Here is a 27,460-nt window from a genome sequence, read left to right on the forward strand (position 1 = left end):
TCCAGCTTAAAAGCATTTTATTAAGCATATTTCGATGTTGCTTCCTACCTTTTAAGAATAAAAAATGCCTTTTAATAAAAAAATCTATACTAAAGTCATTTTCCTTTGTGTAAGGAAATATGAATGAAATGTACATTCATATTTCAAAACAGCATATGGTACTGCCAAAACTTTAAATATCTCAAGAGCACACCACATTTTAAACACATTATGTTCATGCAGCTATTTCAATATTCCTGGGAATGGTGGGCAATTAGCCTATCTATGGCTTAGGATCTGTTTCCATGCTTGCGTCCTGAGCTTCTTCTACCTCTGAGAGTTTTTCATCATCTGTAATTGAGAAGGAAACATAAAAGCTTAGTCGAGTTTGCCTACATTTTATATTTAATGAACATATGAAAACATGTTTATCCTTTATTAACCAATACAATTAAAGCAAAGATGGCTACTAATTGAATCAAACTGTAAAATTTATGTGATAGATTTCACTTAAAAAAAAAATCTAGGCAGGTGTGGTGGCTCAAGCCTGTAATCCCAGCACTTTGGGAGGCCAAGGCAGGTGGATGACCTGAAGTCAGGAGGTTGAGACCAGCCTGGCCAACATGGTAAAACCCCATCTCTACTAAAAAAACAAAAATTAGCTGGCTATGATGGCATGTGCCTATAATTCCAGCTACTCGGGAGGCTGAGGCATGAGAATCACTTGAACCCGCGAGGTTGGGATTGCAGTGAGCCAAGACTGCACCACTGTACTCCAGCCTGGATGACAGAGCACGATTGCCTTAAAAAAAAAAAAAAAAAAAAAATGGGTCTTAGGCTGTTCTTGAAAAACAATCAGAAGGTCAGGTAACATAGAATTTCCAGCTGTCTACAGGGATATAAAGAGCAAGTCTCCAGTTCCCTAAAGCACCCAGCACTCAGTGGGTATGCAAATATTCTTAGGTACTGATTGCTTATTATTGCCTGCCTGGGTCCTGAGTTGTTACCTTATAGTAATCTACTACAGTGAACCAAGAAAAACTCCAAATCTATCATCCTTCAATTTTTCTTAATTTAAACCACTAGATATATCTTTAAATCCTGTATTAGTACAAATTAAGACTTTTCTATACATATTCAAGAAAGTTGAACATGAGTATCTTCTAATGTCATCCAGCTATACTGTTAAGAAATTGAAGGCATATTCTCTCTCCAAGATACATATTTCAAAAGGAACATCCCTGACTCATTTAAAAAATCTTCATAAACATTTATTTTGAGACTATTTCTACTTACTTTCCAATGTTTGCTGAAGTTCATGGATGGTACTAAGAAGAACATGAAACTGTTTCCGTCTCAATTCCAGCTGTGTTAACAAGAAAAAAATTTATACAAATGATGATCTATATATATATAGATATATATGATGATCTATTTATAGATAGACAGATAAATCACAAAGGCTAAATATCTATGCAAATACCTTATCTTCGACACTTTCTTTAATATGTGAAAGATGCTCTAATTCTTTTCCCAGAGCTTCTAGTTCCCTGGAAATAATAAAACAGTGTTACATTTTGCTGAATGGGGCAAAAAATTTACAATTAATAACTAACTTATTAGTTACTAGATAGAATTTTTAAAATAAAATTGAAAAAAAAACTTATAAGGAGTTATAACACTCCATTATGGTGAGACTTTTAAAAATGATTTCTTCTTAACTTTTAAATATGGACTTACTTTAATTAAAATTACACTTTCTGATAAATTTTTAAAGTACAGAAAAATACAGATAATAGAATAACAAGACCCAAGAAATGATACATATTGTAGAGCTTAACTTCAAGGGTCTTTTTTTTGTAAAAGAAATAAAACATTGCCAATTAACTTGAAATACCCTTTGAACCTTACCCCTAGTCCTCTATCCTGGGCCTTTTTATCTCCTCTACCTCCCACTCAGGCAACCACTATATCATTCTAATCCATTTTTACACATATACCTGTATCACTGAATAATATACAGTATTGGTATATAATATTTGAAAGGGGGTTCTAACTTTTATAAATTGTTATTATTCTATATGTGTTTCAGAAATTTAATAATAATTTTAAATTTATTATGTTTTTTCACTGATTATGTTTTGAGGAGTGTGTTTGAACAGTACAAAACTAGTTTATTCTTTTTTTTTTTTTTGAGACGGAGTTTCGCTCTTGTTACCCAGGCTGGAGTGCAATGGCGTGATCTCAGCTCACCGCAACCTCCGCCTCTTGGGTTCAGGCAATTCTCCCATCTCAGCCTCCCAAGTAGCTGGGATTACAGGCACGCGCCACTGTGCCCAGCTAATTTTTTTGTATTTTTAGTAGAGACGGGGTTTCACCATGTTGACCAGGATGGTCTCGATTTCTCGACCTCATGATTCCCCCGCCTCAGCCTCCCAAAATGCTGGTATCACAGGCGTGAGCCACCGCGCCCGGCCTAGTTTATTCTTTTTAACTGATATTTAATATTTTAATATATGAAGACCACATTTTATTTGTCCACTCTATTTGTCCATATTACATGCATTTATTTTAGACATATAGGTGGTAAGGTCAGAGGAAAATAAAATCTAACAGAGAAGTATTGGGAAATATAATATCGAAGACCTGAACCCTCCTTTTGAAACATATTTATTTCTGCAAAAATGAAATGCCTAGGGTAGTGTATCAGCATTTATGTATAAAGGTTAGTTCCTTTCAAAGTAAAGCTCTACACTTACTTTAATGTCTCATGCCTGTCTGGATGATGCTGGATCACTTTTGCCAAAGCATCATATTCTGAAAGACATAAAAATGTTTATCAAACTAAGGGCTTATCAAAACAAAATGTGTAATATCACAAGCCTCTCCTAACCACTTCCCTAGTACATCAAGAAATGAAATCATTGAAAGATGAGTATTGCCAGTTCTAGTTGACTGAGTTATAACTATAATGACACATAACATCAAAAGTGTTCTAAACAGGGATTTTAGCTCCCTAAACTTCAGCACTTTTTTTCCATTTATATGTTCTGGACAGAACATAAGAGGTCAGCATAAAAATAAGTGAACTTAAGTTATTACTGATTATCAAATAGACTGATTCTGAGAAGGATCTTACTCACTAGTTGTCCAAAAAAAAAAAGAAGAAAATCAGTGAATATATCCATCCATTAATTTGAGATGTTAGTCAACAGCAAATTACACTTCTCACTCATTCTAAAAGTTAAGATTTCAGAAACTTACAAATAACTTAAAATTCAAGTTCTACTTTCTGCTCCACTGAGACCTCCAAGATAAGTCATGTAACTCCTGTTAACCTTTCTTCTGAAGTGATGAATGACAAGATTTACTTAAAAGTCTCATTAACTAACAAAAACACTGCAAAATATTTTTAAATGACTTTAGAACTGATACTAAGTTGGTATATCTTACTGTAAATAGGGCACTAAAACTTCACCACACACATTTTAGACTGAAAAAATAAACTTTTAAAAAGAGGAAATTAATCTTCATCTTAACTAGTTAATTAAAAAGTACAATTCATTGTTTTAGAACTGATGCTATTAATTCAATAAAAGTATGATTTTTTTAAATACAATTTTTTTGAATTACAAAAGAATACATGTCCTGTGTAAAATAAAACAAAACAAAACCAGAGAAAACCTAAGCCATAAAAACCCACCACTTCAAAATAACCACTAACATTTTCTATTTTCTTCTAGTTTTTCCTATCAGTGTAACAGTTGTGATTATAAATTATGATTTTTATTTTTGCTTTTCTTCAATTTATATTATAGGAGTAGTGCCTCTAACATTAAAAATTATCTGGAAACAGCATTTAGGAACTACATAAGAACATACTCTAACTTAACAAGAGATTATAACAAAACTCAACTTTAACTTTCTTATTAGATATTCTAGATAGTCTATAAATATTTGCTTGCTTCATAGTTAATGAAAACTCACAGAGTTTAAATTCTTTTTCATTCATTTTTTGGAAAGTAGCTCTATTAAGCAAACAAACAAAAAAACCCAAATCATATATCTAGTGTATTTATGTAAATTGCCTCTGCTGATTAACTATTACATTATTTAGGCAAAAAGCTCCAAGATGGTAAAAATTTAATGCTTAAGAAATACTGGGAAAAGAAAAAAACAAAAGGAGAAAAACAGAAAAGAAATACTTGGATAATCAGTGTAATCCAGCAAAAACATTTTTTTCAACACAGACTTCTTTCTCTATTTTAAAGAATAACATAGTTTTAAAGAATTAAATTTGGATAATTTTTAAAAATCCAGGTTGATTCAGGCTGCTGAAGATTTTTCCTCACAACATTAAAAATTGCATGAAAATAGTAGTCAGTAATAAAGTATTTGCATATTAAATCCCTCAAAACTCTTACCTTGGCGATTTTTTCGTATTCGTTTTGCTTGAAGAATTTGCTTTTTGCACTCAGCAATTTTTTCATGTGCTCCAGCAATGCTACATTCTATATAAGAAGGTTTTAAAACTTAGTTGTAACAATATCAATAATCCATGTTCAATTTTAAAATGCATTTATAAATTAAATTCTATTGCTAACAAAATAGACACTAGTATTAAAGTACCATATATTAGAATGCATATTTTTGTAGCTAACATTTGCTGTATTCTTTCTATTAATACTGTAATTATTATTCTTTTACCACCAACCAAAGAAAATTGTTAGCAGATATTGTTTCCTTTATACCATACAAAATAAAATTACAGATAGAAACATTAATATTCTTTACCTATTTCCTTGTAAATTTTTTCATAATTTTCCATTTCTCTGAGATTCATATCATATACTAGTAAAGTTTTGCCCATTGAAAATTCACATTGAGACAGTGTGCTCAGCATACGCTGGTACTGGCTATATCTAATGAGAAAGAGAGAAAACCAAAATAAAGATGTTTGTAGACTGACAAAACTGAACTATTATAATGCAGGCAAATATTTGCTAATTAAATAAGTTCTTTGAGAGTCATTTGCTTATTTAAAATAATTCAGAATATCTGTTCCTTAAGTTTTCTTTTTATCAAATGTAGCACACCTGAATTTATAAACTAGTTACACATGCAAAGATGAGACTGTTGTTCTTATCAGTGTATGCTTTATTCAAATAATTATTTGCATTTTGTTTAAAATACATTATGAATTTTTTATCTTCACAATTCTGTCTCCAGAATTTACTCTATAAAATTATTTATGTGAAAAGCAAAGTTTACTATATATATATATATATATATATATATATATATATACACACACACACACACACACACAAATACATACATACAGTTGGGCATGGTAGCTCATGCCTGTAATTCTGGCATTTTAGGAAGTCAAGGTGGGCAGATTACTTGAAGCCAGGAGTTCAACATCAGCCTGGCCAACATGGTGAAATCCCATCTCTACTAAAAATACAAAAATTAGTCAGGCATGGTGGTGCATGCCTATAATCCCAGCAACTCGGGAGGCTGAGGCACTTGTACTGCTTGAACCTGAGAGGCAGAGGTTGCAGTGAGCTGAGACTGCACAATGGCACTCCAGCCTCAGCAATAGAATGAGACTCTGCGTCAAAAAAAAAAAAGATTTTGTGTGTGTGTGTGTGTATGTATCAAGTTGGTGCAAAACTTAAAGATATTGGCAAAAACCATGATTACTTTTGTGCCAACTTACTACATACATATACTTATTAAACACTTATATCCTAATGGGTCTGAATTTAATCTTCATTTCTCCTTACCAATCTGCCTTCTCTATGTTTATTAAACATATGGGAGGCCTCTGAAGAAAAGAAAAGGCCAAGAAAATCTACTCTTAATTAAGAGTTGACTCCACTGGACATTTAAGGTGAATAAAAATTTGATCTATTCACAGGACCTTAATGTATGGTCTAAAATCACATTAGGACATGGGTATAGAAACAACAGTGAAATAAAATACCCTTCTTCCTGGGACCCAGAGTTGCACCATTTAATGAAACTCTTCACTAGCAGATTAATTCTCCGATCATCTCCAGCACCATCTCCATCAATGAGGAGACGCTTCCGTATGACTTCGTCTGCAGGAAAGAAGAGCAATGCTACCATCTGGCTCTTGGTAACTTTCAAATACAAATAACCAATATCACTGTTCAATTGTTTATTCAAAAGAAAATTATTGAAATGCAAATGTATTTAATGCCACTGAACTGTACACTTAAAAATGGCTAGCTAAAATGGTAAATTTTATGTTATGCATGTTTTATATTGCATATAATAAAAATATTTATATAGTAATGGAAAAAAACGTTATTGCATGACTACCGTGTGTCAGGTACTGTTCTAGGGGCTGAAATAATAGCAGTGAAAAGACATCCTTACAGAGTTGGCAGTCTACTGGGTTGTTGAGTGGAAATAATTTTCAGATACAATCAAGGAAATAAGCCAATAATTCTTAGAAAACTTTTGTGAAACAATTTGCCCAGACAGACAGAAATCCAAATATTTATGTCTCTGGCCAGTGAAAGGCACTGATAAAATGAATAGACAAGAAATATTTAAAAGATGTAGTGGCAAACTAGGAAAAAAGAATAGGTCAGGGAAAAAGGAATGAATTTGTTAAATAAACATATAATTTAAGGCTGGGTGTGGTGGCTCATGCCTGTAACCTCAACAGTTTGGGAGGCTGAGGTAGGAGTATCACTTGAGCCAAGGAGTTCCAGACCAGCCTTAGCAACACAGTAAGACTCTGACTCTACAAAAAACAAAAATCAGCTGGATGTGGTGGCACGTGCCTATTAGGCCCAGTAACTTGGGAGGTTGAGGAAGGAGGATCACTTGAGCCTAGGAGATCAAGGCTGCAGTGAGGCATGATCTCACCACTGCACTCCAGCGCCTATAGGCAACAAAGCAAGATGCTGTTTCCAAAACAAATACTATATATATCATATATTATAAATATATAAACATATTATATATTTATATTATAATTTACAAATATTTATATTATTTTATATATAACATATATTATTTACTATATAATACATTATTTATATAATATATTATTTATACAAATATAAATATGTATAATATAATGCATATTATATATAATACATACATATTATATACATGTATTATATATATACATATTATATACATATGTATGTATTACATATATATTTAGTTATCTGTAAGGTTTCTTTCCCCATGAGAATTTTTTTTAAACAATACTTTTGCCCCAAGGAAAAGAAAAAAAAAAAAGCAGTGTAGATGACAATGATGACCAACAAGTGAGGTCCCAATCTATCTGCCTGGCAGTCCTGAGCTAGTGTTCTTACCCAGACGAAATAATCCTGGATCATAACAAGAGCAAGGCAAATTAAAACCACAGTAAAATATAATTTTTCACCTAATAGATAAGCAAAAATCAAAACATCTGATAAAACTGTTGGGAAAGGTGTTAGAAAACTGCACTTTTTTTTTTTAAAACAGTCTTACTCTGTCGCCCAGGGTAGAGTGGCTCAGGGTAGAGTGCAGTGGCACGATCTCAGCTCACTGCTACTACTACCTCTTGGGTTCAAGCAATTCTCCGGCCTCAGCCTCCCCAGTAGCTGGAACTACAGGCGCCTGACACCATGCCCAACTAAGTTTTGTATTTTTAGTAGAGATGGGGTTTTACCATATTGGCCAGGCTGGTCTTGAACTCCTGACCTTGCAATCTGCCCACCTCAGCCTCCCCAAGTGCTGGGATTACAAGTGTGAGCTACCGTGCCCAGCCAGAAAACTGTACTTTTATATACTGGTAAAATATAAACTGGTAATTCTTTGTAGGGCCACTGAACAGTAACAAAATTAAAAACGCACATATCTTCCTGACCCTTAATTCCAATTCTAGAAATTTTCCTATATTTTCACCCATGCACAAAGACAGAAATAAAGGGGTTCTTAGTGGTCCTGTTTGTAGTAGAAAGATTGAAAACCTATTCATCAATAAGAAACTGGTTAAATGATAAAACATTCACATAATATAATAGTATGAGCCAAAAAAAATAGTGCAGATATATATACTGATACCAGAAAACTCTCCTTAGATGTTAGGTAAAATGAAAACAAAACAGGCGCAGAGAAGCATATACAATATGTTGCCATATGTGCGAAAAAAGGAGTGTGTGCATGTGCATGTGTGTATTCAGAGACTATCCTTGGATGGATCCTCAAGAAACTTGTAATAGTGTTTATTTCTAATAAAACGGACTACAGATAGAGGTGGGAAAAGATATAATTTGCCTGCATGTCTTAGTAGAACTTGGGGATTTCTCTCTCTTTTTTTTTTACAGTATGCATTCGTTATTTTATAAAATACTGTATTATTATTTTTGGAGATGGAGTCTCACTCTGTCGCCAGGCTGGAGTGCAGTGGCGTGACCTCGGCTCACTGCAGTCTCCGCCTTCTGTATTCAAGTGATTCCCCTGCCTCTGCTTCCCAAGTAGCTGGGACTACAGGCACGCACCACCAGGTCTGGCTAATTTTTTGTATCTTAGTAAAGATGTATCTTCACCATGTTGGCCAGGATGGTCTCCATCTCCTGACCTCATGATCTGCCTGCCTTGGACTCCCAAAGTGCTGGGATTACAGGCGTGAGCCACTGTGCCCAGCCTCATTATTTTTAAAAAATAAATTTTAAAGTGTGAATAATTCCTAGAGAGCCTGCATATTGAAATAACAGCAAAATCTTTAAACAATAGTTCCTGTGTGTAGGCAGAAGTATTTTTGAGCACAGGTGCAGTGGAGATAAACTTTGGAAGGCAGATGGCTCCAGTTTTAAAATATATTCTGAGATAACATCAAATAAGCATTTTTAGAATTGGGTTTGGTTCTCAGAGTCATGGCTTTGGCAGACTGCTCAAGCTACATATTCATCAAGTGTTTTACTTTTACATTATAAAAATACAAACTAATGCTTTCAGTTTTTTAATCACCAACAATATTATATGAAGAGATTGAGACAAATAAAACAGTCCTGGATGGGCGCAGGGGCTTATGCCTGATCCCAGCACTTTGCGAGTCCAACCAAGGCAGGCAGATCACGAGGCCAGGAGTTCGAGACCAGCCTGGCCAACATGGTGAAACCCCGTCTATACTAAAAATACAAAAAAATTAGTTGGGCATGGTGGCAAATGCCTGTAATCCTGGCTACACGGGGGGCTGAGACAGGAGAATTGCTTGAACCCAGGAGGCGGATGGTGCGGTGAGCAGAGATCGTGCCATTGCACTCCAGCCTGGGCGACAGAGCAAGATTCCATCTCAAAAATGAAACAAAACAAAACAAAACAAAAAAACAGTCCTTGAAGAGATTAAAATGCAGAAAATAAATATTAATAGAATTTTCTTACTACAAGCATTTTAACTTTATTAAAAGGAAGCATCTAGTGGGTGAATCTGGTGGCACTGGTGCTATTCAACAGTTCCTTTGCTAGTCTTATCTGTGTTCCTCCTCTCAAGTCTCCAAGAAAATACCATTTTCTTCCTATATGCCTAGACCTCCAACTATATTGACAACTGGGGATTTCAAATGTAAATGGATTCATGTAATAGGCAAACAACATCTGAGGCAAACTGGGGAGTGAGTGCCCTGACTGAGAGGAAATATATTAACAGATCTAAGAGATTAAAGTTTGATGCTATGGTTTGAATATCCCCTCCAAAACTCATGTCAATATTTAACTGCCATTAAAATGACCTGAACAGACACTTCTCAAAAGAAGACATACAAATGGCCAACAGGTATACGAAAAAATTCTCAGCATTACTAATCAGGGAAATGCAAATCAAAACCACAGTGATACTGCCTCACTCCACTGAGAGAGGCTACTAGCAAAAAGGTAAACAATAATAAGTGTTAGTGAGGATGTGAAGAAAGCAGAACTCTTATATACCATTGGTGAGAATGTAAACTAGTACAGCTATTAATGGGAAAACGATGGAGAGTCCTCAAAAAACCGAAAATATAAGCTGGAGAATTCACAACCTAAGTGTCCACACATCAATGAGTGAATGAAGAAAATGTAGTATCTATACATCATGGAATACTACTCAGACATAAAAAGGAATGAAATAATTGGGCGTGGTGGCTCATGCCTATAATCCAGCACTTTGGGAGTCTGAGGCGGGTGGATCACCTGAGGTCAGGAGTTCGAAAGCAGCCTGGCCAACATGGCAAAACCCCGTCTCTACCAAAAATACAAAAATTAGCTGGGTGTGGTAGCATGTGCCTGTAATCCTAGCTACTGGGGAGGCTGAGGCAGGAGAACTGCTTGAACTCGGTACGGTAGGTGGAGGTTGTAGTAAGTCTAGACCAAGCTACTGCACTCCAGCCTGGGCAACAGAGCAAGATTCAGTCTCAAAAAAAAAAAAAAAGGAATGAAATAGTGTCTGTTGCAGCAACCTGGATGGAGCTGGAGGTCATTATTCTAAGTGAAGTAACTCAGGAATGGAAAATCAACTACCATATGTTCTCACATTATAAATGGGAGCTAAACTATGAGGACACAAAGTTATACAAAGTGACATAATAGACTTTGAAGATTCAGAAGGTGGAGGTTGGGAAAGGGGTGAGGGGAAAAAAACTACACTAGGTACGTTGGGTATAAATATACTACTCATGTAGTATACTACATGGGTGATAGGTGCACTAAAATTTCAGAATTCACCACTGATAGAATTTATCCATATAACCAAAAATCACCTGTACCTCAAAAGCTATTGAAAATAATAAAATTGGCCGGGCGTGGTGGCTCACGCCTGTAATCCCAGCACTTTGGGAGGCCGAGGTGGGTGGATCACGAGGTCAAGAGATCGAGACCATCCTGGTCAACAAGGTGAAACCCCGTCTCTACTAAAAATACAAAAAAAAACTAGCTGGGCACGGTGGTGCATGCCTGTAATCTCAGCTACTCAGGAGGCTGAGGCAGGAGAATTGCTTGAACCCAGGAGGCGGAGGTTGTGGTGAGCCCAGATAGCGCCATTGCACTCCAGTCTGGGTAACAAGAACGAAACTCCGTCTCAAAAAAAAAAAGGAAATAATAAAATTAAAATTTTACGAAATGGAAAAAAATATGAGCCAGGCACAGTGGCTCATTTATACGATCCCAGCAACTCAGGAGGCTGAGATGAGGGGACTGATAATTGATTGAGGCCAATAATTCGAGACCAGCCTGGGTAACATGGTAACATGGTAACACTATGTCTTAAAAAAAAAAAAAAAAAGTCAGGCTTGGTGGTGTGGACCTGTAGTTCCAGCTGCTTGGGAGGACTGCTTGAACCCAGAAGTTTGAGGATGCAGCAGTGAACTATGATTGCGCCACTACATTCCAGCCTGGGTGGCAGAGCCAGACTCTAATTTTTTTTTTTTTTTTGAGACAGGGTCAGGCTCTGTCACCGAGGCTGGAGTGCAGTGGCATTATCTCAGCTCACTGCAACCTCTAGCTACTGGGTTCAAGCCATCCTCCCACCTCAGCCTCCCAAGTAGCTGAAACTACAGTTTCACCATGCTGCCCAGGCTGGTCTCAAACTTCTGAATTTGCATCAATCCGCATGCCTCACCCTCCCAAGTGCTGGAATTACAGGCATGAGCCTCTGCGCCAAAAAACAATATATATATATATATATATATATATATTTATGTTTATATTTTTTCTCACTCTTTTGTCCAAGCTGGAGTACAGTGGCACGATCTCAGTTTACTGCAACCTCCGTTTCCTGGGTTCAAGCAATTCTCCTGCCTCAGCCTTCTGAAAAGCTGGGAATCCAGGCATGTGCCACCATGTCCAGCTAATTTTGTATTTTCAGTTGAGATGAAGTTTCACCATGTTGATCAGGCTAGTCTTGAACTCCTGACCTCAGATGATCTGCCTACCTTGGCCTCTCAAAGGGCTGGGACTACAGACATAAGCCACTATGCTGGGCTTCGATAATTTTTTAAATTAAAAATAGAACTACCATATGATCCAGCAATCCCACTATTGGTTATGTGTCCAAAGGAAATAAAATCAGTATGTCAAAGAGGTATCTGTACTTCAACATTTATAGCAGCCTTATTCACAATAGCCAAGGTATGGAATCAACTTAGGTGTTTACCAACAGATGAATGAATAAAAAAAATGTGGATATGTGTGTATACACACACACACACACACATACACAATGAAATACTATTCAATTATAAAAAGGAAGACAACCTGTCATTTCAACGACATGGATGAACCTGGAGAACATTTAAGTGAAATAAGCCAGGCACAGAGAAACCAATAATGCAGAATCACACTCATATATGGAATCTAAAGAAATTGGTCTCACAAAAGTAGAGAATATAATGGTGGTTATCAAAGGCTGGGGTGGCTAGGGAGAAGGGAGTTGGGGAAATGTTGGTCAAAAGATACATACTTAGAATTAGGAGGAATAAATTTCAAGATATCTAATTGTACAGCAAGGTGACTATAGTTAATGACAATATAGTGTATTCTTGGAAAATGTAAAACAGTGAATGTTATATGCTCTCACCACAAAAATGATAACTCTGTGAGGTAATGCATTTGTTAATTAGCTAACCATTCCACAATGTATATATACTATACATATATACTGTCAGTTTAAAATAAATATATAAAAAAGGAAATTTAATTGCCATCGTGCAGATAATTAAGATGGGGAACTCTGAAGAGGTGATTAGGTCATTAGGGCTTTTATGCAGCTATTGTAGAAACAGGTTTGTCATCTTGGAGCGAGCTTCTGATAAAAGGGTGAGTTCAGCTCCATTTCCTTTCTCCATCTCACACTCTCCTTTGCCACGTAATACCTTTTGCCATGTTATGACACAGTAAGAAAGCCCTCACCATATTTGGCCCTTTGATGTTGAATTTTCCACCCTCTAGAATCAGGAGACAAACTTCTATTGTTTAAAAATTACCCATTCTCTGGTATTCTGTTACAGCAGAGGAAAACAGAGTAAGATGGAAAATTGTACTGGCAGTATGGCTGTTGCTATAACAAATACCTGAAAATGCAGAAGTGGCTTTGGACCTGGGTAAGGGGTAGAAACTGGAAGAGTTTTGAAGCGAATGGTGGGCATAGCCTATATGGCTGTGAATGGAGTATTGAAGGCAATTTGGCCAGGGCTCAGAAGACTTCAAAATAGGGAAAGCTTAAATCTTCTTAAGGATTCCTTAAGTGGGTGTGATTACAATGTTGGTAGAAATATGAATGATAAAGGCCATTTTGATGAGACCTCAGATGGAAATGGGAAACATGCTATCAGAAACTGTAGTAAAGGCCATTGCTGTTTTACAGTTGCAAAGAACTTGGCTGAACTGTGTTATGTGTCTTAGGACTTTATGTAATGCAGAACTTAAGAGCAATGAACTAGAATATGTAGCAGAAAAAATATCTAAGTAGCAAAGCATTCAGGCTGCTGTGTGCCTTTTAACTATGTACAGTCAGATGTAAAAGGGAAGAAATGACTTAAAGATTATTTATAATAAAAAGAGAAACAGAAAAAAAAAATCAGAAAATTTGCTTCCTGGCCACACAAAGAATGAAAAAGTGTGTTAGAGAATACTAAGGGTGCAGCCAAGCAACTGTTTACTAAATAGATGAGTATGTGTAGAAGGAAACCAGTTGTTACTAATCAAGACAATGAAAAAAAGACCCTAAAGGCATTCTAAAGATCTTTGCGGCTGGGCCACATATTCTATTTCATGAAATGAAGTGTTGCCCAAGTCTACAATCATAAAGACAACTGAGATCTTTAAACTAAACTTGTTGTAATTTTGTCTTTTGACAGATGTAAACAAAAGGGCCCGGAGACAGCTGATGACCTGAGACTCCTTGAGGAACACAGGAAAAGGTGATGCAAACCTTCTTTTTTAGGGGGTGAGGAGCATTGCCTCCTTCACGAAGCCCTGAGGGTTGTTAAGTCCCTCTCAGATCTGAGCTTTGCTCTCTTAAGCATTTAAGCTCCTTGATATCTTTGGCTTTGGGTGTATCAAGGTTAGTTTGTGCTGTGAGAAAGCATTTGACTTTGGGTACTTAGGGTTAGTTTGTGCTGTGGCAGGGCACATGACTTTTGGGTTCATAGTGGCTGACAAGTCACTGTTAAGGGCTATATTTTTTTGGCCTCCACTCTGGTGATATCTCATGCATGATGCTATAAAAGGCTTGAGTCAAACAATGAAGAATGTGGCTGGACAGAAATATGGGTTGCATCCCATTGACATCAGCATATGGCCAGAGGGAAATGTGGGTTACAGTCTTTGTGGCTAACATACAGGGCTGCAGTAGTAAAGGTAACCGACAGCAGTGCAGTAAGTTGTTATTACCAAGGGGTGGAGAAGGGCATGAACTCTGGCTTTTGGAATTGATAGGTATGTGTGTTTTTTTTTTCTTACATGTTTAGATGAGTGAGGCCTCAGGCATCTGACTGAGTCAGACAAAAAAGACAGAAATCGAAAAGTCATTGGCTAAGTTTGTCAAGGTGATCTCAAATCCAAAGCCACTTTGGGTTTGAAAGACCCAATATCCAACATAAAATCCTTAATTTCTAAAGATCTAAGTACCCTGCCTTCTGGCCAATCTGACTTTTTGTGTATAAGGTTTCTGGTTCTGAAAGCTACAAATATTTACAAATGGCAAAATCTTACAAAAGATAATTCAGAATTATAATGCCATTACATGGAATGTACTAGATGAAAAAGACTATTCATCTAAGAAGTGCACTTAAACCTCAAGCATCCCAAATTAGGCAGAGAGAACAGACTTCTTATCGGCACTCAGAAGCCTCAGAGACAACAGTGCTCTAAAATCATGTTTTAAAAAGATTCACTGTAATGGCCTGGTGCGGAGGCTCATGTCTGTAATCCCAGCACTTTGGGAGGCCGAGGTGGGTGGATCACCTGAGGTCAGGAGTTAGAGACCAGCCTGGCCAACCTGGCGAAACCCCGTCTCTACTAAAAATACAAAAATTAGCTGGGCATTGTGGCGTATGCCTGTAATCCCAGCTACTTGAAAGGCTGAGGAGGGAGAATCGCTTGAATCTGGAAGGCAGAGGTTGCAGCGAGCCAAGATTGCACCATTACACTCCAGCCTGGGCAACAGAGCAAGACTTGGTCTCAAAACAAAACAACGCAACAACAAAAAAGATTCACTGTAAAGAGCTAATTAATGAAAAGTTGGAAATGCAAGATACTCCCTTACTAAGGATGGTAAAAACTGATTTGGCTCCTACTGCGCCCCCTCTGCCCCCACTTACTTTGCCTAAATATTAAAATCTACTCCTAAATATCCAGTCTGCTAACTTTGTCTGAATTGCCTTTATACCCTGAAAAAAACTGTTAAACAGTTTCCTTATGAGAGAATCATCTGAAAAATCAGAAGATAATCCTCAAGTGACTTGCACTCCCCTGGACAAAAATGGACTTCAGGGCCACAGTTTAAGATTTTCCTAAACCTAGAGAAGAACGTGACAAGTTTTCTGAAGAATTCAGGGTCTTACTGGTAACTTACTTTTCAAAATTAATTTCTTTATATTTTTTTAGATGAAGTTTTGCTCTTGTTGCCCAGACTGGAGGGCAATGGCACTATTTTTGCTCACTGCAAGCTCTACCTCCCGGTTTCAAGCAATTTTCCTGCTTCAGCCTCCTGACTAGCTGGGATTACAGGTGCATGCCACCACGCCTGGCTAATTTTTTTGTATTTTTAGCAGAGACAGGGTTTCACCAGGTTGGCTAGGCTGGTCTTAAACTCCTGACCTCAGGTGATCTACCTGCCTTGGCCTCCTAAATGCTGGGATTATAGGCATGAGCCACTGTGCCTGGCCTTACTGGTAACTTATGACCCCAGGATACTGTACCAACTAATACACATGTTGGTGTTATCTAGGGAGCCCCACATGGATGAAAGAGGCAGAATGGTAGTTTCCTGAGAATTCTATCATGTACCCAACAAGTGCCATCTGATCTACTTAATGGGTCAGGCAAAACCCAAAAGACTGCAAATTACCTTTTCAAAAGCCATTCCCAAAGTATTTCAGCTCCATGACAACCAACAATCTAGAATGACATTTAGGCTTGTCCTCGGTTTTGCCCCAAATAAGCAACCCCTAAAACAGCAGTTTCCAAAAATTCACTGCCATTTGTGCAAACAACCAGGACACTGGAAAAAGGACTGCTAAAAAGAATTCTAGGAAAGCCCCTAAAATCAGGCTTCCCACCCACTCTGTGATTAAAAAAAAAAAGTTCCTATAAATCTGGTATATATTGGTATAAATGCTATCAGTCATAATTTTGGTTGAGAAATAACCAAATTTCCTTGTCAAATGCATCATTATTATAATGAGCTCTTAAGTCATGTTGTCCACAGTTAATTGTTTTGGTTTTAATACCTTTTATGACAGCTTTTTTGCAAGCAATTATAATCCAAAAGTGCTGTGTCTTCAAAAAGCTGTATCAAGAAGAATAAACAAAGGTCAGGCACAGTGGCTCACACCTATAATCCCAGCACTCTGGGAGGCAGAGGTGAGTGAGCAGATCACTTGAGATCAGGAGTTGAGACCAGCCTGGCCAACAAGACAAAACCCTGTTTCCACTAAAAATACAAAAATCGGCCAGGTATGGAGTTGTGTGCCTGTAATCCCAGTGACTCAGGAGGCTGAGGCAGGAGAACTGCTTGAACCCAGGAGGTGGAGGCTACAGTGAGCCAAGATCATGCCACTGTACTCCATCCTGGGCAATAGAGTGAGACTCTGTCTCAAAAAAAAAAAAAAAAAACTCTGACATAACTTGTATTTTATATTATTGGACAACATTTCTAACACTTTAATGAAGAAACTGTAAATCAAAAATAAAATTCTTAGCCCTATAGCCAATTGAATGGGCCCCCCTTACCCTCATTCAATAGGCCAAGGGCCTTCCAAAGTAAACCTGAAAAACTAGTTCAGGCCATGATGGGAATGGGGGTAGGGTCAGAATACCTCATTATACTTTCCTTCTAGAATTCAGGCACAATTGACCAGCATGAATATTAAAAAAGAAATCTTAAGACTGACCAAACAGACTCTTTGTACCAATAAGATACAACACATGACAGACAGCAGACATTGAAAGAAATTGAAGTATTTTACTGCAAAATATATTTCTTTTATGAATTTTAAAATGGCCCTGCAAAGTTCTCTTGTGGGGGAAACCTACATTCTGTGGAGAATCCCTTTCCCTTTCTAGGCCTTTTCCTGATCCAGGAGAGATAAACTAGAGTCTGCCACCTTTTAAAATCTGGTAAGAAATATTTACCATCTATTCTCCGTGAAGCCTGCTCTCTGGATGTTTCATCTGTATAAGAACCTTGGCCTCCACAACCCCTTATTTTAACCGAGAAATTCCTTTCTATTGATTGCAGGTCTTTAGATAATAACATAACTCAATCAATTGCCAATCAGAAAATTAACTCTATCTGTGAACTGGAAGTCCTCCCCATCCCCTACCTTTGAGTGTCCTGTCTTTCTGTACTGAACCAATGGTCATTTTGTCTGCCTGTAACTTCTGTCCCTCTAAAATGTATAAAATCAGCTGTAACTCAAACCGCCTTTGGCATGTTCTCAGGACCTCCTGAGGCTGTGTCATGGGCATATCTTTAACCTTGGCAAAATAAACTTCTAAATTGATTAAGACTTGTCTCAGTTACTTTTGGTTTACAAATCTGGTGGGTTTGCAAAACTGCTAACCAAGATCAAACAGAGCATGAATCAATTACATGAGCCTGACTAAATCGATAAATAAAATGCACAACTTGTATCATCCTATAAAAGTCAGAGTAAATGTTGAAGATTTATCTATAGACATATCTATGTAGATACATATTACGCATTTATACATACGAAGTTTTGCCTAGTTCGTATGTATAAATTCCTTACAAATTTGCTTCTGTCTCAAACTTACTGGGAAGACCATCGTGTTTCTAGATTAAACTGTGCATAAACAGTTGCTGCCTAGAAACTCTGTGGACAAGAATTACTGAAATAACGTATAAAGTGCAAAGCATAGCTCCAACAGCAACAAAATAAAAAAGTAAGCTCTTAGTTTGAGAACAGCCTTTGTTCTTTTTAAATTTAAAGATGGCCTGCTGCTGATAGCTCCTACACAAATGGCATGAGCATTATTATTTTTAATGACACCTTATCAATTAGCTCCATACTGAACACACTGAAAACATGTTTTGTTTTCTATACACATTGACTTCACAAATTATCATGCTTGAAACCCTCTGTAAGCAATTTGAATGCCTACATTAGTAATTCTGGTGGGCTTTGGTCTATCCTATAAAGACGGTAAACATGGCTTAGCAGATTTTATTTTTGTTATTTTATTGATGTTATCAACATCACTCCTTAGTTGTCATAATTACTTTCTTTACTATGAGGATCAACATCATCTGGAAAGAGTTTCTAAACCAAAATACTTGACACCTGCTGTGAGGGTGGTGGTTTTCCACCTGGCTTTAGGCTTCAAGGACTATGGCTGGATAATACCATCCATATAGCTCCCGGAAAGACTGAGGAGTGTGAATCTGAGTCAAGAAAAGGAGTGAGCAATTAAATTCTCATATAAGTAATACGACCATATATTGTCTAGTGTATACTGCCCATGAGGCAGGGACATGAGATAAATATTTGCTCATCAAAATGTGTCATACCCAATATGCCTAAATGAAATGTTAACCACTGAAGACATAAAAACAGGATTGGTTTACAAGTAGACTATTATCACAATTCTAGAACTTATGACTTCCTACTGGATTTGGTTATATGTTGTACCATAATTGCACATACAAAATCTCTGTCTTTCAAAATCAGTTTAAAATCAGTAATGTCATGTTGATGCTGAAATGCAAATATTTACCTGCAAAATGTAATACATATATGCCAACATATACCCAGAAGAAATATAAAATTACTCAAGACACTAAATAAGGCTCAAAAAGTCCTTTCAAGAAGTTAGATTTTAAAACTCTATTTTTCATAAACATAAAGGCAGGAAGAAATGACTCCTTCATAGTTGCTAGAGCAACTCTAGATTTTCAGGCCTCTGGTCAGATGACACAGCCATTTTAGCTGTGCTCTCATTTTAGCATAAAACAGACAGTTTCTCATAAATCCAGACTAATATTCCTTTCAAAATTCATAATTGTTCTTTCCTTGTATTTACCATCAAAACCTTGATTAAAAAACAACTTTAGAGACAGGTCAAGGCTTGACAACCAGTGGCAATAGCATCACTGTTACGTAACTCCCTGCTAAGGCTAAATTACAGGTCAAATGTGGCTCCATTTGAGGAAGGGCTGCAATCACACCTGCCTCTGTGAACTAGTAATCCTGTGATCTACCAGTGAGGATTAGCATTTCCTTTCTAAATGCAGTTTGGCAAAAAATTCTGTAGGTGTTAAACTGAAAGCCACAGGAAGGGATAACAATTTCAGACAGGATTATAGTGGGAAAAGCAGCTGGCTACTAATACTAAGGCAAGATAGCAAGATATACCAAAATTAAAGACACATATACCTTTTGACTTATCTTTTAGAAAGTATTCCCACAAGTATACAAAAATATCTATGCAAATATCTCCATTGTAACACTGTTTGGAAGAGTAAAAAACTGAAAACAGACTAAATGCCAACAGAGGATTTGTTTAAAAAATTAATAGACTATAAATGCTGATATAAAAGAATAAGGTACATCTATATTCAAAAGAGCTCCACAATAAGCTAAAAATTAAAACAATTGAACTCATGGGGGTAGACAGCAGAGCTGGTTACCAGAGGCTGGGAAGAGTAGTGGGGTGTGTGGCAGCAGGCGAGGGGCAGAGATGCTTAATGGGTACAAAAATATCGCTACATAGAATAGGATCTAGCATTCGACAGCAAAATAGGATGACTAGAGTCACCAATAATTTATTGTACATTTTATACTAACAAAGCATAACTAGAATGTTTATAACAAAGAAATTATAAATGCTTGAAGAGGATAGATATCCTATCTACCATGCTATGATTATTTTGCATTGTATGCATGTATCAAAATATCTCATGTACCCCATAAACATATGCACCTACTATATCATTACAAATTTTTTATGGGCATATAAAAGTTGAATACAGACCAGTATGTAAATGGTTATATAAAAATTTCAAGCATATATACACACTGGTGTACTAGCCAACAGATATATAACACTTAAACATGCTAAGGATTGTTTTAGATGCTTTTCACATACAAATATACTTAATTCACACAATAGTATTATAGATATTCTTATCCCTATTTTACCAATGAAAAAGCATCTTGCCAAAAATTCAATGTCATAGGAAGTAAGGAATTGAAATGGAACTCAAACGCAGGAGTCAGCCTCCAGAGAAGATACTTTTACCTTTTATAGGCATTAAAAATCATTCTGGGAGAGGAATTATTATGGAAGGTAAAGAGGGGAAGGTTTGCATTTTTCATATTGTGCATTTCTTCTTGAATTTACTGAGATGTACTACTTTTTTTCTGAAGTAGTAACAGTGGTTAACTGAGTGGTAAACTTATTTACATTCTCAGGTACTTCATTTTTTTCTGTATTAAAAATACTACTCTGTTATTAAATAAAGTTATGATGTGTTAACAATAAAAAAAAAACTGGCTTGATTTGACCTATTTAAATGAACAAGAAGAGAGACTAAAGCCATGTGAAAACAATACTTATGGAGATTTCTGTAAGATTTATTATTAGACCACCATGGCTCATGTTATTAAGATGAATTACATATATTAGCCCATTGTGTTACATTCTGTATAATAAAATAACACCTGGTCCATCCTTTCAAAAAGCTCAGAATCATTAAAACAATTTTTAAGGTCAACAATATTAAGAAGACACATAAAAAGGTGGGTGGAAGAAATCATAAATAAGATGGTTTGATTCCTCCATGTAAATATTAACCTCTCCTAACATACTTGAGACCAGTCTACATAAATTGCTGATGCCAAGGCAAATTACTTACAACAAAATTAAAATTTCAAATTTTAAAAGGAAAACATCACGTTGAGGTCCTTTGTCTTCTCTCTCCTCACCTAAATGTTCATAGTGGTAATAAAGTCAAGGTGAAATGTCAATCTTGCTTTGAAAAACCAATCATCTTGGCTAAGGAAACATCATTTAATAGTTTAACTGCAGCAGTTATCCCTGTGCTGGGGCCACAGAGGATGAAACGAAGTGGGCAAATCCAATGGCACTAATGAAAAAAAAAAACAAAAACAAATGAACCCTGTGCCCACAAATGTGTAATTAACACTGGATCAGCAAGTGAAATAGGAATAACAGCAGCAGCAAACACTTTTAGTTTAGCAAACACTTGTAATTTTAGTTGGTGACCACACATCCTATTTGTTTCCTTTCACTCTGAAGTGTCCTGGTTTACACAATAAATTAAATGGTCACTCAACTTCAAAGTGCTTTACATATATTATCATGTTTCATCCTTGAAACAACTCTAAAAAGAGTGTACTATTATCTTCCTTTTACAGATGACTTACTATTCACCTCTGCATTCACAGAAAAATATATACAATTACATTATTAGAAAGTAATTGTGCAGCTCCATTATTCTGTCATATCATTCATAGGCATATTAAAAACCTATCTGAATCATTTCAAATTCCAACAAGTCTATATTCATGCATTATACTTTCCTAGTTCAAAAAAAGCAACTACTGTCAAAACCAGCAAGCTCTATTAAACGGAATACAGAGCCACATTCCTCTCATCTGTCGCTCTGGCATATCAATATATCTACCTAATGTTCTCTGAACTGCTTCTGAAATGATTTCTATCAGGGTACTAACATTATTTAACACCCTTTAAATTTACAGATACAAAATACAAACAGTTAACACAGTTTAAATTAATAGTGACAACAACCAAACTGTTTTTCAGTTAGCCAAAATGCTAGAGTGGCAACAAGGAGAGAAAAATGCTTTGTCACAAACTAGCTGTGTGACTGAAAGTTACTAACTTCCAAAGATCTCCACTTTTTCACCTGTAACATGACAGCAGTGGTGAAAATATCCAGTCTAGTAGCTGTAGATAGTGATATAGTAGACCTTTCCTTCCCTCTAAGGCAGGGCAGTTCCTCAAACTGAGAGCAGGAAATAAAGGGCTGCTTCTTCTGGGGCTCCCAGTCCAATTGGATATGCAGACCCAGAGGAATGCATTACATGAAGGGACAGTGATACAGGCATTTCAGATTTGTAACAGACTTTGGCCCTCATGTAAGTTCCATGGACAGGTACTGGTACTCCTCCAAGAGCTTTCCAGGATGAATGAGGTATCAAGAGCATCCACTTCTATCTTCTACAATAACATTGCTCTAATCCAAGCCCATACTTCTCTTACCTAGAATACTTTGCATTGAGCTCTCTGTTTTCATTTTTGCCTTTCTAGAATCCATTTTTTAATGCAACTCAGAATGATCTAAAAGATTAATTGGATCACTAACTCTCCTGCTTACAATCCTCCAATTGTTTCTAAATGTCCACAAGGGACAATTCGGTCCTTTCCAAAGCCTGCAATGCTCCTTTTGAGCTCCCTTTTACCTTTTGCATCACACTCTTCTTGGCTCACCTGGATGCAGTCCTGTCCCTAGATCCAGCCCACTGGCTTTCCTTATCTTCTCCTAAAGGGCATAGAGCTTGTTTTTTCCCTCAGGCCTTTGCACTAGTTGTTGTCTGTATCTGGAATACTTTCGTGGGCTCTTCATATGGTTGAACTTGTCAGGTCTCACTGCCCTCCCCCATTACTCTCCATTCTCATTCCATCAAGTTCATTCTCAGAACTTAATTACATTCCTTTTCAGAAATTATCTTATTTACTTATTTGATTGTATACTATGGCTTCTTTCCCTGAGGCAGGGGCCAGGGCCCTCCTCTGTCTAGTTTACTGCAAAGTCACCAGGACCTTGGATTGTGCCTAGAAGGTATGCAATAAATACTTGTTGACTCATCACACATACTACTCATTTCAGCTTGATTTCAGCTGACGAAAACCATGTTTATAGAGGATGGTCTGAAGAAGTTGTACTTTGTCTTTACAGTCTAGATATTCTTAACCAAAAAACCTTGAATTATGCCAGATTAGCAGAGTTACCCACTACCTACCTAAGCCACATTGTCCATTGGTTTTATTTCTAGACAGGGTCTAGCTCTGTTGACAGGCTGGAGTGCAGTGGTGTAAACATGGCTCATTGCAACCTCAAACTCCTGGGCTCAAGTGATACTCCCTCCTCAGCTTCCTGAGTAGCTGGGGCTACCTACAGGTATGTGCCACTCCACCTGGCAAATTAAACAGAATTTTTAGCAGAGACGAGTAGCTGAGACTACAGGTGCACACCACCACACACGCCTGGCTAATTAAAAAATTTTTTTAGTAGAGATGAGGTCTCGCTATGTTGCTTTGGTTGGTCACAAACTCCAGTGCTCATGTGGTCCTCCAGCCTTAGGCTCCCAAAGTGCTAAGATTGATTACAGGTGTGAGCTCCCACACTCAGCCTCTATGGGCTTTAGAAAGTCTTTCTAAATTGTGATTTAGTTTTTTTACCTAGCAAGCGATGTGCTACAAAATAGCTCTATGATCTTCAGTGCTGAAAAGAGGTTAAGGATATGACACTGGCTTTCATCATAAGGACCTGGATGATAAACTTTTCCTCTAGTTAAAATCAGAAAAAAACCCTGCTTTTCCTGGGCATCTAAGGATGATGCCTTCTCTCATGAACACTAGATCAGAGTAGACCAGGTCCTGCCTCTCGGCACGACCTACTGGAGAAATAGGTCACTTTCTGGTGAATTAACGTATTAGACTGTATATTCTTGCATGTTGAGGATCACCCCACTTCTGAATTCGCTTTATTTTTCCTAATCTCAATGTTCTTTATGTCTTGTTTACTAATCTGTTTAATTTTTATATTTTCTCATTACGGGGAACTGGCTTAAATGTTTTCTAGCATAAGGCATATATATAACGTATTGAGGGCAATAGCAGCACTAACTGTGCATAAAATAACATGGCTAATAGGCAGCGGGTAGACTACTTCCAGGGAAGAGAAGAGGGGATTTTTGAGTTGGGTCTTGAGGAATAAGTGAGCTGTCACCTGAAAAGGCAAGAAAAGGGAACCTGTGCAGATTAAGAGAGAAAGCACATTCCACATCAAAGGAAAGTGGAAGACAGATTAGTAACAACTCTGACATTTAATAATATTTACTGAATGTTAACTTTTATGTGTTGGACTCAATGCAAAGCCCTTTACAACTTTTGTGTGTTTAATCCTCAAAACAATCCTCTGACATGGATTTTATTATTATCTCTATTCAGAGACGGAAATTGAGACAGTCTGTGAGTGGCAGGATTGAGACTCCTGTGGCCTCTAAGGACGTGGGGGCAGGGGGGGCACTTGGCTGCACTCAGTACTTTAGAACTCATCTTCTATCCCTGTCTCCCATGTGACAAAGCCTATCACTCCTTGGGATATCTCTCTCTCAATAAATAGAAAAGTAGCACTAACAGGCACACAGTGAAGTCAAAAACCTGGGATCATCCTAAACTCCTCCTCTCTCCCCATCCATTCAATACCTGAAGTCCTGACATTCTACCACATGCATTTCCCTCCCACCTGTTCACTTCTCCGCATTCTTTCTAGGTCAGAGTCCTTATTGTCACTCACCAGGGCCACTGCAGAACTAGCAGACACAGGATATATAACAGGGAAGGGCAGGAACTATGCAGGTGGACTCCCTGCCTCTGACCCTCTATAACTTACTATCTGTGCGACCATGGGCAAGTTAACCTATGTCTTGGTTTCATCTGTAAAATGCGGATAACAATGAGAACACTACCTGACAGCACTACGTAAACGTTAGTAAGTGGGGAGGAAACTTAGCTCCTCATTTTCTCTTCCTCTCATCATTCTACACACAGTAGAGACAGGGTGTATGCATGTTTTTGTTTGCTTGATTTGAGACAGGGTCTCACTATGTCACCCAGACTGGAGTGCACTGGCACGACCTTGGCTCACTGCAGCGTAGACCTCCCAGGCAGGCTCAAGTGATCCTCTTTCCTCAGCCTCCCAAGTCCTGGGACTACAGGTGTGTGCCACTGTGCCAGACCAATTTTTTTTTTTGTATTTGTAGACATGGGGTCTCACTATGTTGCCCAGGCTGGTCCTGAACTCCTGAGCTCAAGAGATCCACCTGCCTTGGCCTCCCAAAGTGCTGGGATTACAGACTTGAGCCACTGTGCCCAGCCATGTGTATGTGTTTTAATGCTAATCTGATTATCACCACCCACACCAACGTTAAAAAACTTTTAATGGCTTCCCATTGCCCTTAGAAACCTGTGGCTCATAACTTTCTAAATTCTAGCAATACCTGTCAGCTTGAGTTCTTCCAACATCTTGGGGCCTTTGTCCAAGTGGCTCCTAACCCAGAATACCAGTTCAACATCTACTTATTCTTCAAAAATGAGATTAACTTTTTGGGGGAGGCTTTCTCATCTCCATTGATTGGATAAACAATCTTTGTTACATGTTCCTACAGTTCCCAACCTTGCACTTCCTTGTGGTAATATTTGTCACTCTTAAAATTAATTAGGCAATGTTTCTTTCCCGCCAGACTGAAATGTGAGAGGGAAAAGCTCTTGCTCGTTGGTTCTGGGTTGTAACCTCAAAGCCTAGTCCTAGAAGGATAAACATCTACTAAAGAAATGAAACTGGAATGAAGCAAAGCTGAAAGTCCACATGAAGTTCCTGGGTCTTTAGAAGCCTCCCACCTCCACCACTCTTTATCAGTCTGCATATTTGGGCCTATCACTGTTCTTCCCATGGCCAGGCCCTTTAATGTGGAGACCCAAGTAGTCTTCAACTCTTCAGAAGTGGCCTCTCCACAGGCATTTTCAGTTACTGGTTACCTTCTCCTCAAAAACACCCAAGAGCCCTAGATCTTCCCTTTACAGATATCAAAGGACCTCGCTCCTCCCTAAACAGATACCTTGTAGGTTCTCCCTCCAGTTGCTAAACATGCCCTTTCCCCCTTCCCCAAGTGTCACTTTATTTCTGCTCTCAGTCCATAGACCACCTCCCTTATACTGTCCACAAACCCAGCCTTTGCTACTCTAAATCCATTCCATCTGACAAATCACCCTCCCCAACATACACACACACACACACACACACACACCCTGCTACCTTTTATCGTCCTAGATGGTCTCATCCCTATACAGGCTCCTCTTTACTCCCTGTAAATCTCCCAGGTACACTTCCTGATTACCCTCGGATCTATTCCTTTCATAAATAATTCCTCGCTCCTTCTCCTCACTCACAATCCACTCGCAGTTCAAGGCCTCATCGCAATTCCTTCCATTGTCTGTGAGCCCTTCCCAATACGCCCCAGGACCCCTCCAGGTGTCACGCTCTGTATCCTGACAACCCTTGTCCATGAGTCCTGAAACTCCCATCCCATCGTTGGAGCTGCCACTCCCTCCCAGCCCTCCACAAATCTTCCGAGCTCCCAGCCCCAGGTCCGGCACCACCGCCCACCCTTCGCGGCCCCTGGGCCCTCACCGCATCCCTAGACAAACCCGGATTCCCTTCGGTCCCACTCGCCCTTGCATCGCTTCTAGACGTCTCGGCCACCCACGTGTGTTGCCAGCCTCCCGACCACGCTGCCGGCACACCCTACAGCTGGGCGCCGACTCAGGGAGAGCGGGAGGGGGATGTCGAGGGGCTCCGAGATGCGCTTGGACTCAGACGAGAGGAAGAAGGACTCGGGGGAAGCGGCCGGGGAGGCCCGGGGCTCCGGGGAGAGGTCGGGAAGGCCGAAGCGCTCGGGCGAACCAGCCGGGGAGACCAAGGGGCTCCCGGCCAGAGGCCTGGGAGGCCAGGGGTCTCCGGGGAGGCCGAGCGGGCCGTGCAGCGGACGCGGGTGGCGGCAAGCGGGGCCTCACCGTCAGTCACGGCTCCCATGGCGTGCGCGGCGGCGGCGGCGGCGCAAGCTGAGGCGGCGGTTGGCGGCGGCGGAGGTCAAACTCCCACAATGCAGCCGGGTAAACAGCCATGGAGGAGGAGGCGGCGGCGCCCGCAGCCGCCCGCTCCGACGCCTGAGCCGCGCCGTGCCGCCGCCGCCGCCGCCGCCGCCGCCGCGGGACCCGCGCTCCCCGCGCTCCCCGTACTCCCCGGGGGCGGCCGCGGCCAGCGCGAGTCGGGGCGAGGCTAGGCGGCCGGCGGCGGCCCCGGCTGCAGTCCGGGCCCCCGCCGCCCCCCTTGCCGCCCCCGCCCGGCCCACGCCCAGAGGCCGCCCCGGAGGCCGCCGCCAGCCGCCAGGTGAGC

At 38.9% G+C, this 27,460-nt stretch overlaps 2 protein-coding genes across 5 annotated transcripts in view; one reads left to right on the forward strand and one right to left on the reverse strand.

Moving 5' to 3' along the window:
- On the reverse strand, positions 1 to 27,149 carry THOC7 (THO complex subunit 7). Of its 4 annotated transcripts, XM_078351399.1 has the most exons (9): positions 27,079 to 27,149; positions 23,244 to 23,417; positions 5,972 to 6,089; positions 4,774 to 4,901; positions 4,404 to 4,490; positions 2,739 to 2,796; positions 1,463 to 1,529; positions 1,276 to 1,345; positions 1 to 330 (listed from the first exon to the last, which is right to left on the reverse strand). In XM_078351399.1, the coding sequence occupies exons 4-9, from the start codon at positions 4,880 to 4,882 to the stop codon at positions 263 to 265; spliced, it is 459 nt and encodes a 152-aa protein (XP_078207525.1). In that variant the 5' UTR covers positions 4,883 to 4,901; positions 5,972 to 6,089; positions 23,244 to 23,417; positions 27,079 to 27,149; the 3' UTR covers positions 1 to 262. The 4 variants fall into 4 exon arrangements, with proteins under 4 accessions (XP_078207525.1, XP_002758565.1, XP_008980212.1 ...); XM_002758519.7 differs by lacking the exon at positions 23,244 to 23,417; XM_008981964.5 differs by lacking the exon at positions 23,244 to 23,417 and having other exon boundaries at positions 26,713 to 27,149.
- Positions 26,776 to 27,460, forward strand: part of LOC118147974 (uncharacterized) — a 41,133-nt gene continuing 40,448 nt past the window's right edge. The window contains exon 1 of the mRNA XM_035276033.3: positions 26,776 to 27,454. Within this exon, the coding sequence (XP_035131924.1) occupies positions 26,848 to 27,454 (607 nt within the window). The 5' untranslated portion in view covers positions 26,776 to 26,847. The remainder of the gene's footprint in view (positions 27,455 to 27,460) is intronic.

This window comes from Callithrix jacchus, chromosome 15 (assembly GCF_049354715.1).
Source record: "Callithrix jacchus isolate 240 chromosome 15, calJac240_pri, whole genome shotgun sequence".
In the NCBI taxonomy this organism is placed as follows: Eukaryota; Metazoa; Chordata; class Mammalia; order Primates; family Cebidae; genus Callithrix; species Callithrix jacchus.

What these genes read in the sequence shown, in the direction of transcription:
- THOC7 (XM_002758519.7), bottom strand. An exon ending in TCTGGGTCCCAGGAAGAAGG is followed by an intron (nt 4,902 to 5,971) that starts GTATTTTATTTC and finishes CTTTCTCATTAG; the next exon opens with ATATAGCCAGTACCAGCGTA. An exon ending in ACTTCAGCAAACATTGGAAA is followed by an intron (nt 331 to 1,275) that starts GTAAGTAGAAAT and finishes TCTCAATTACAG; the next exon opens with ATGATGAAAAACTCTCAGAG.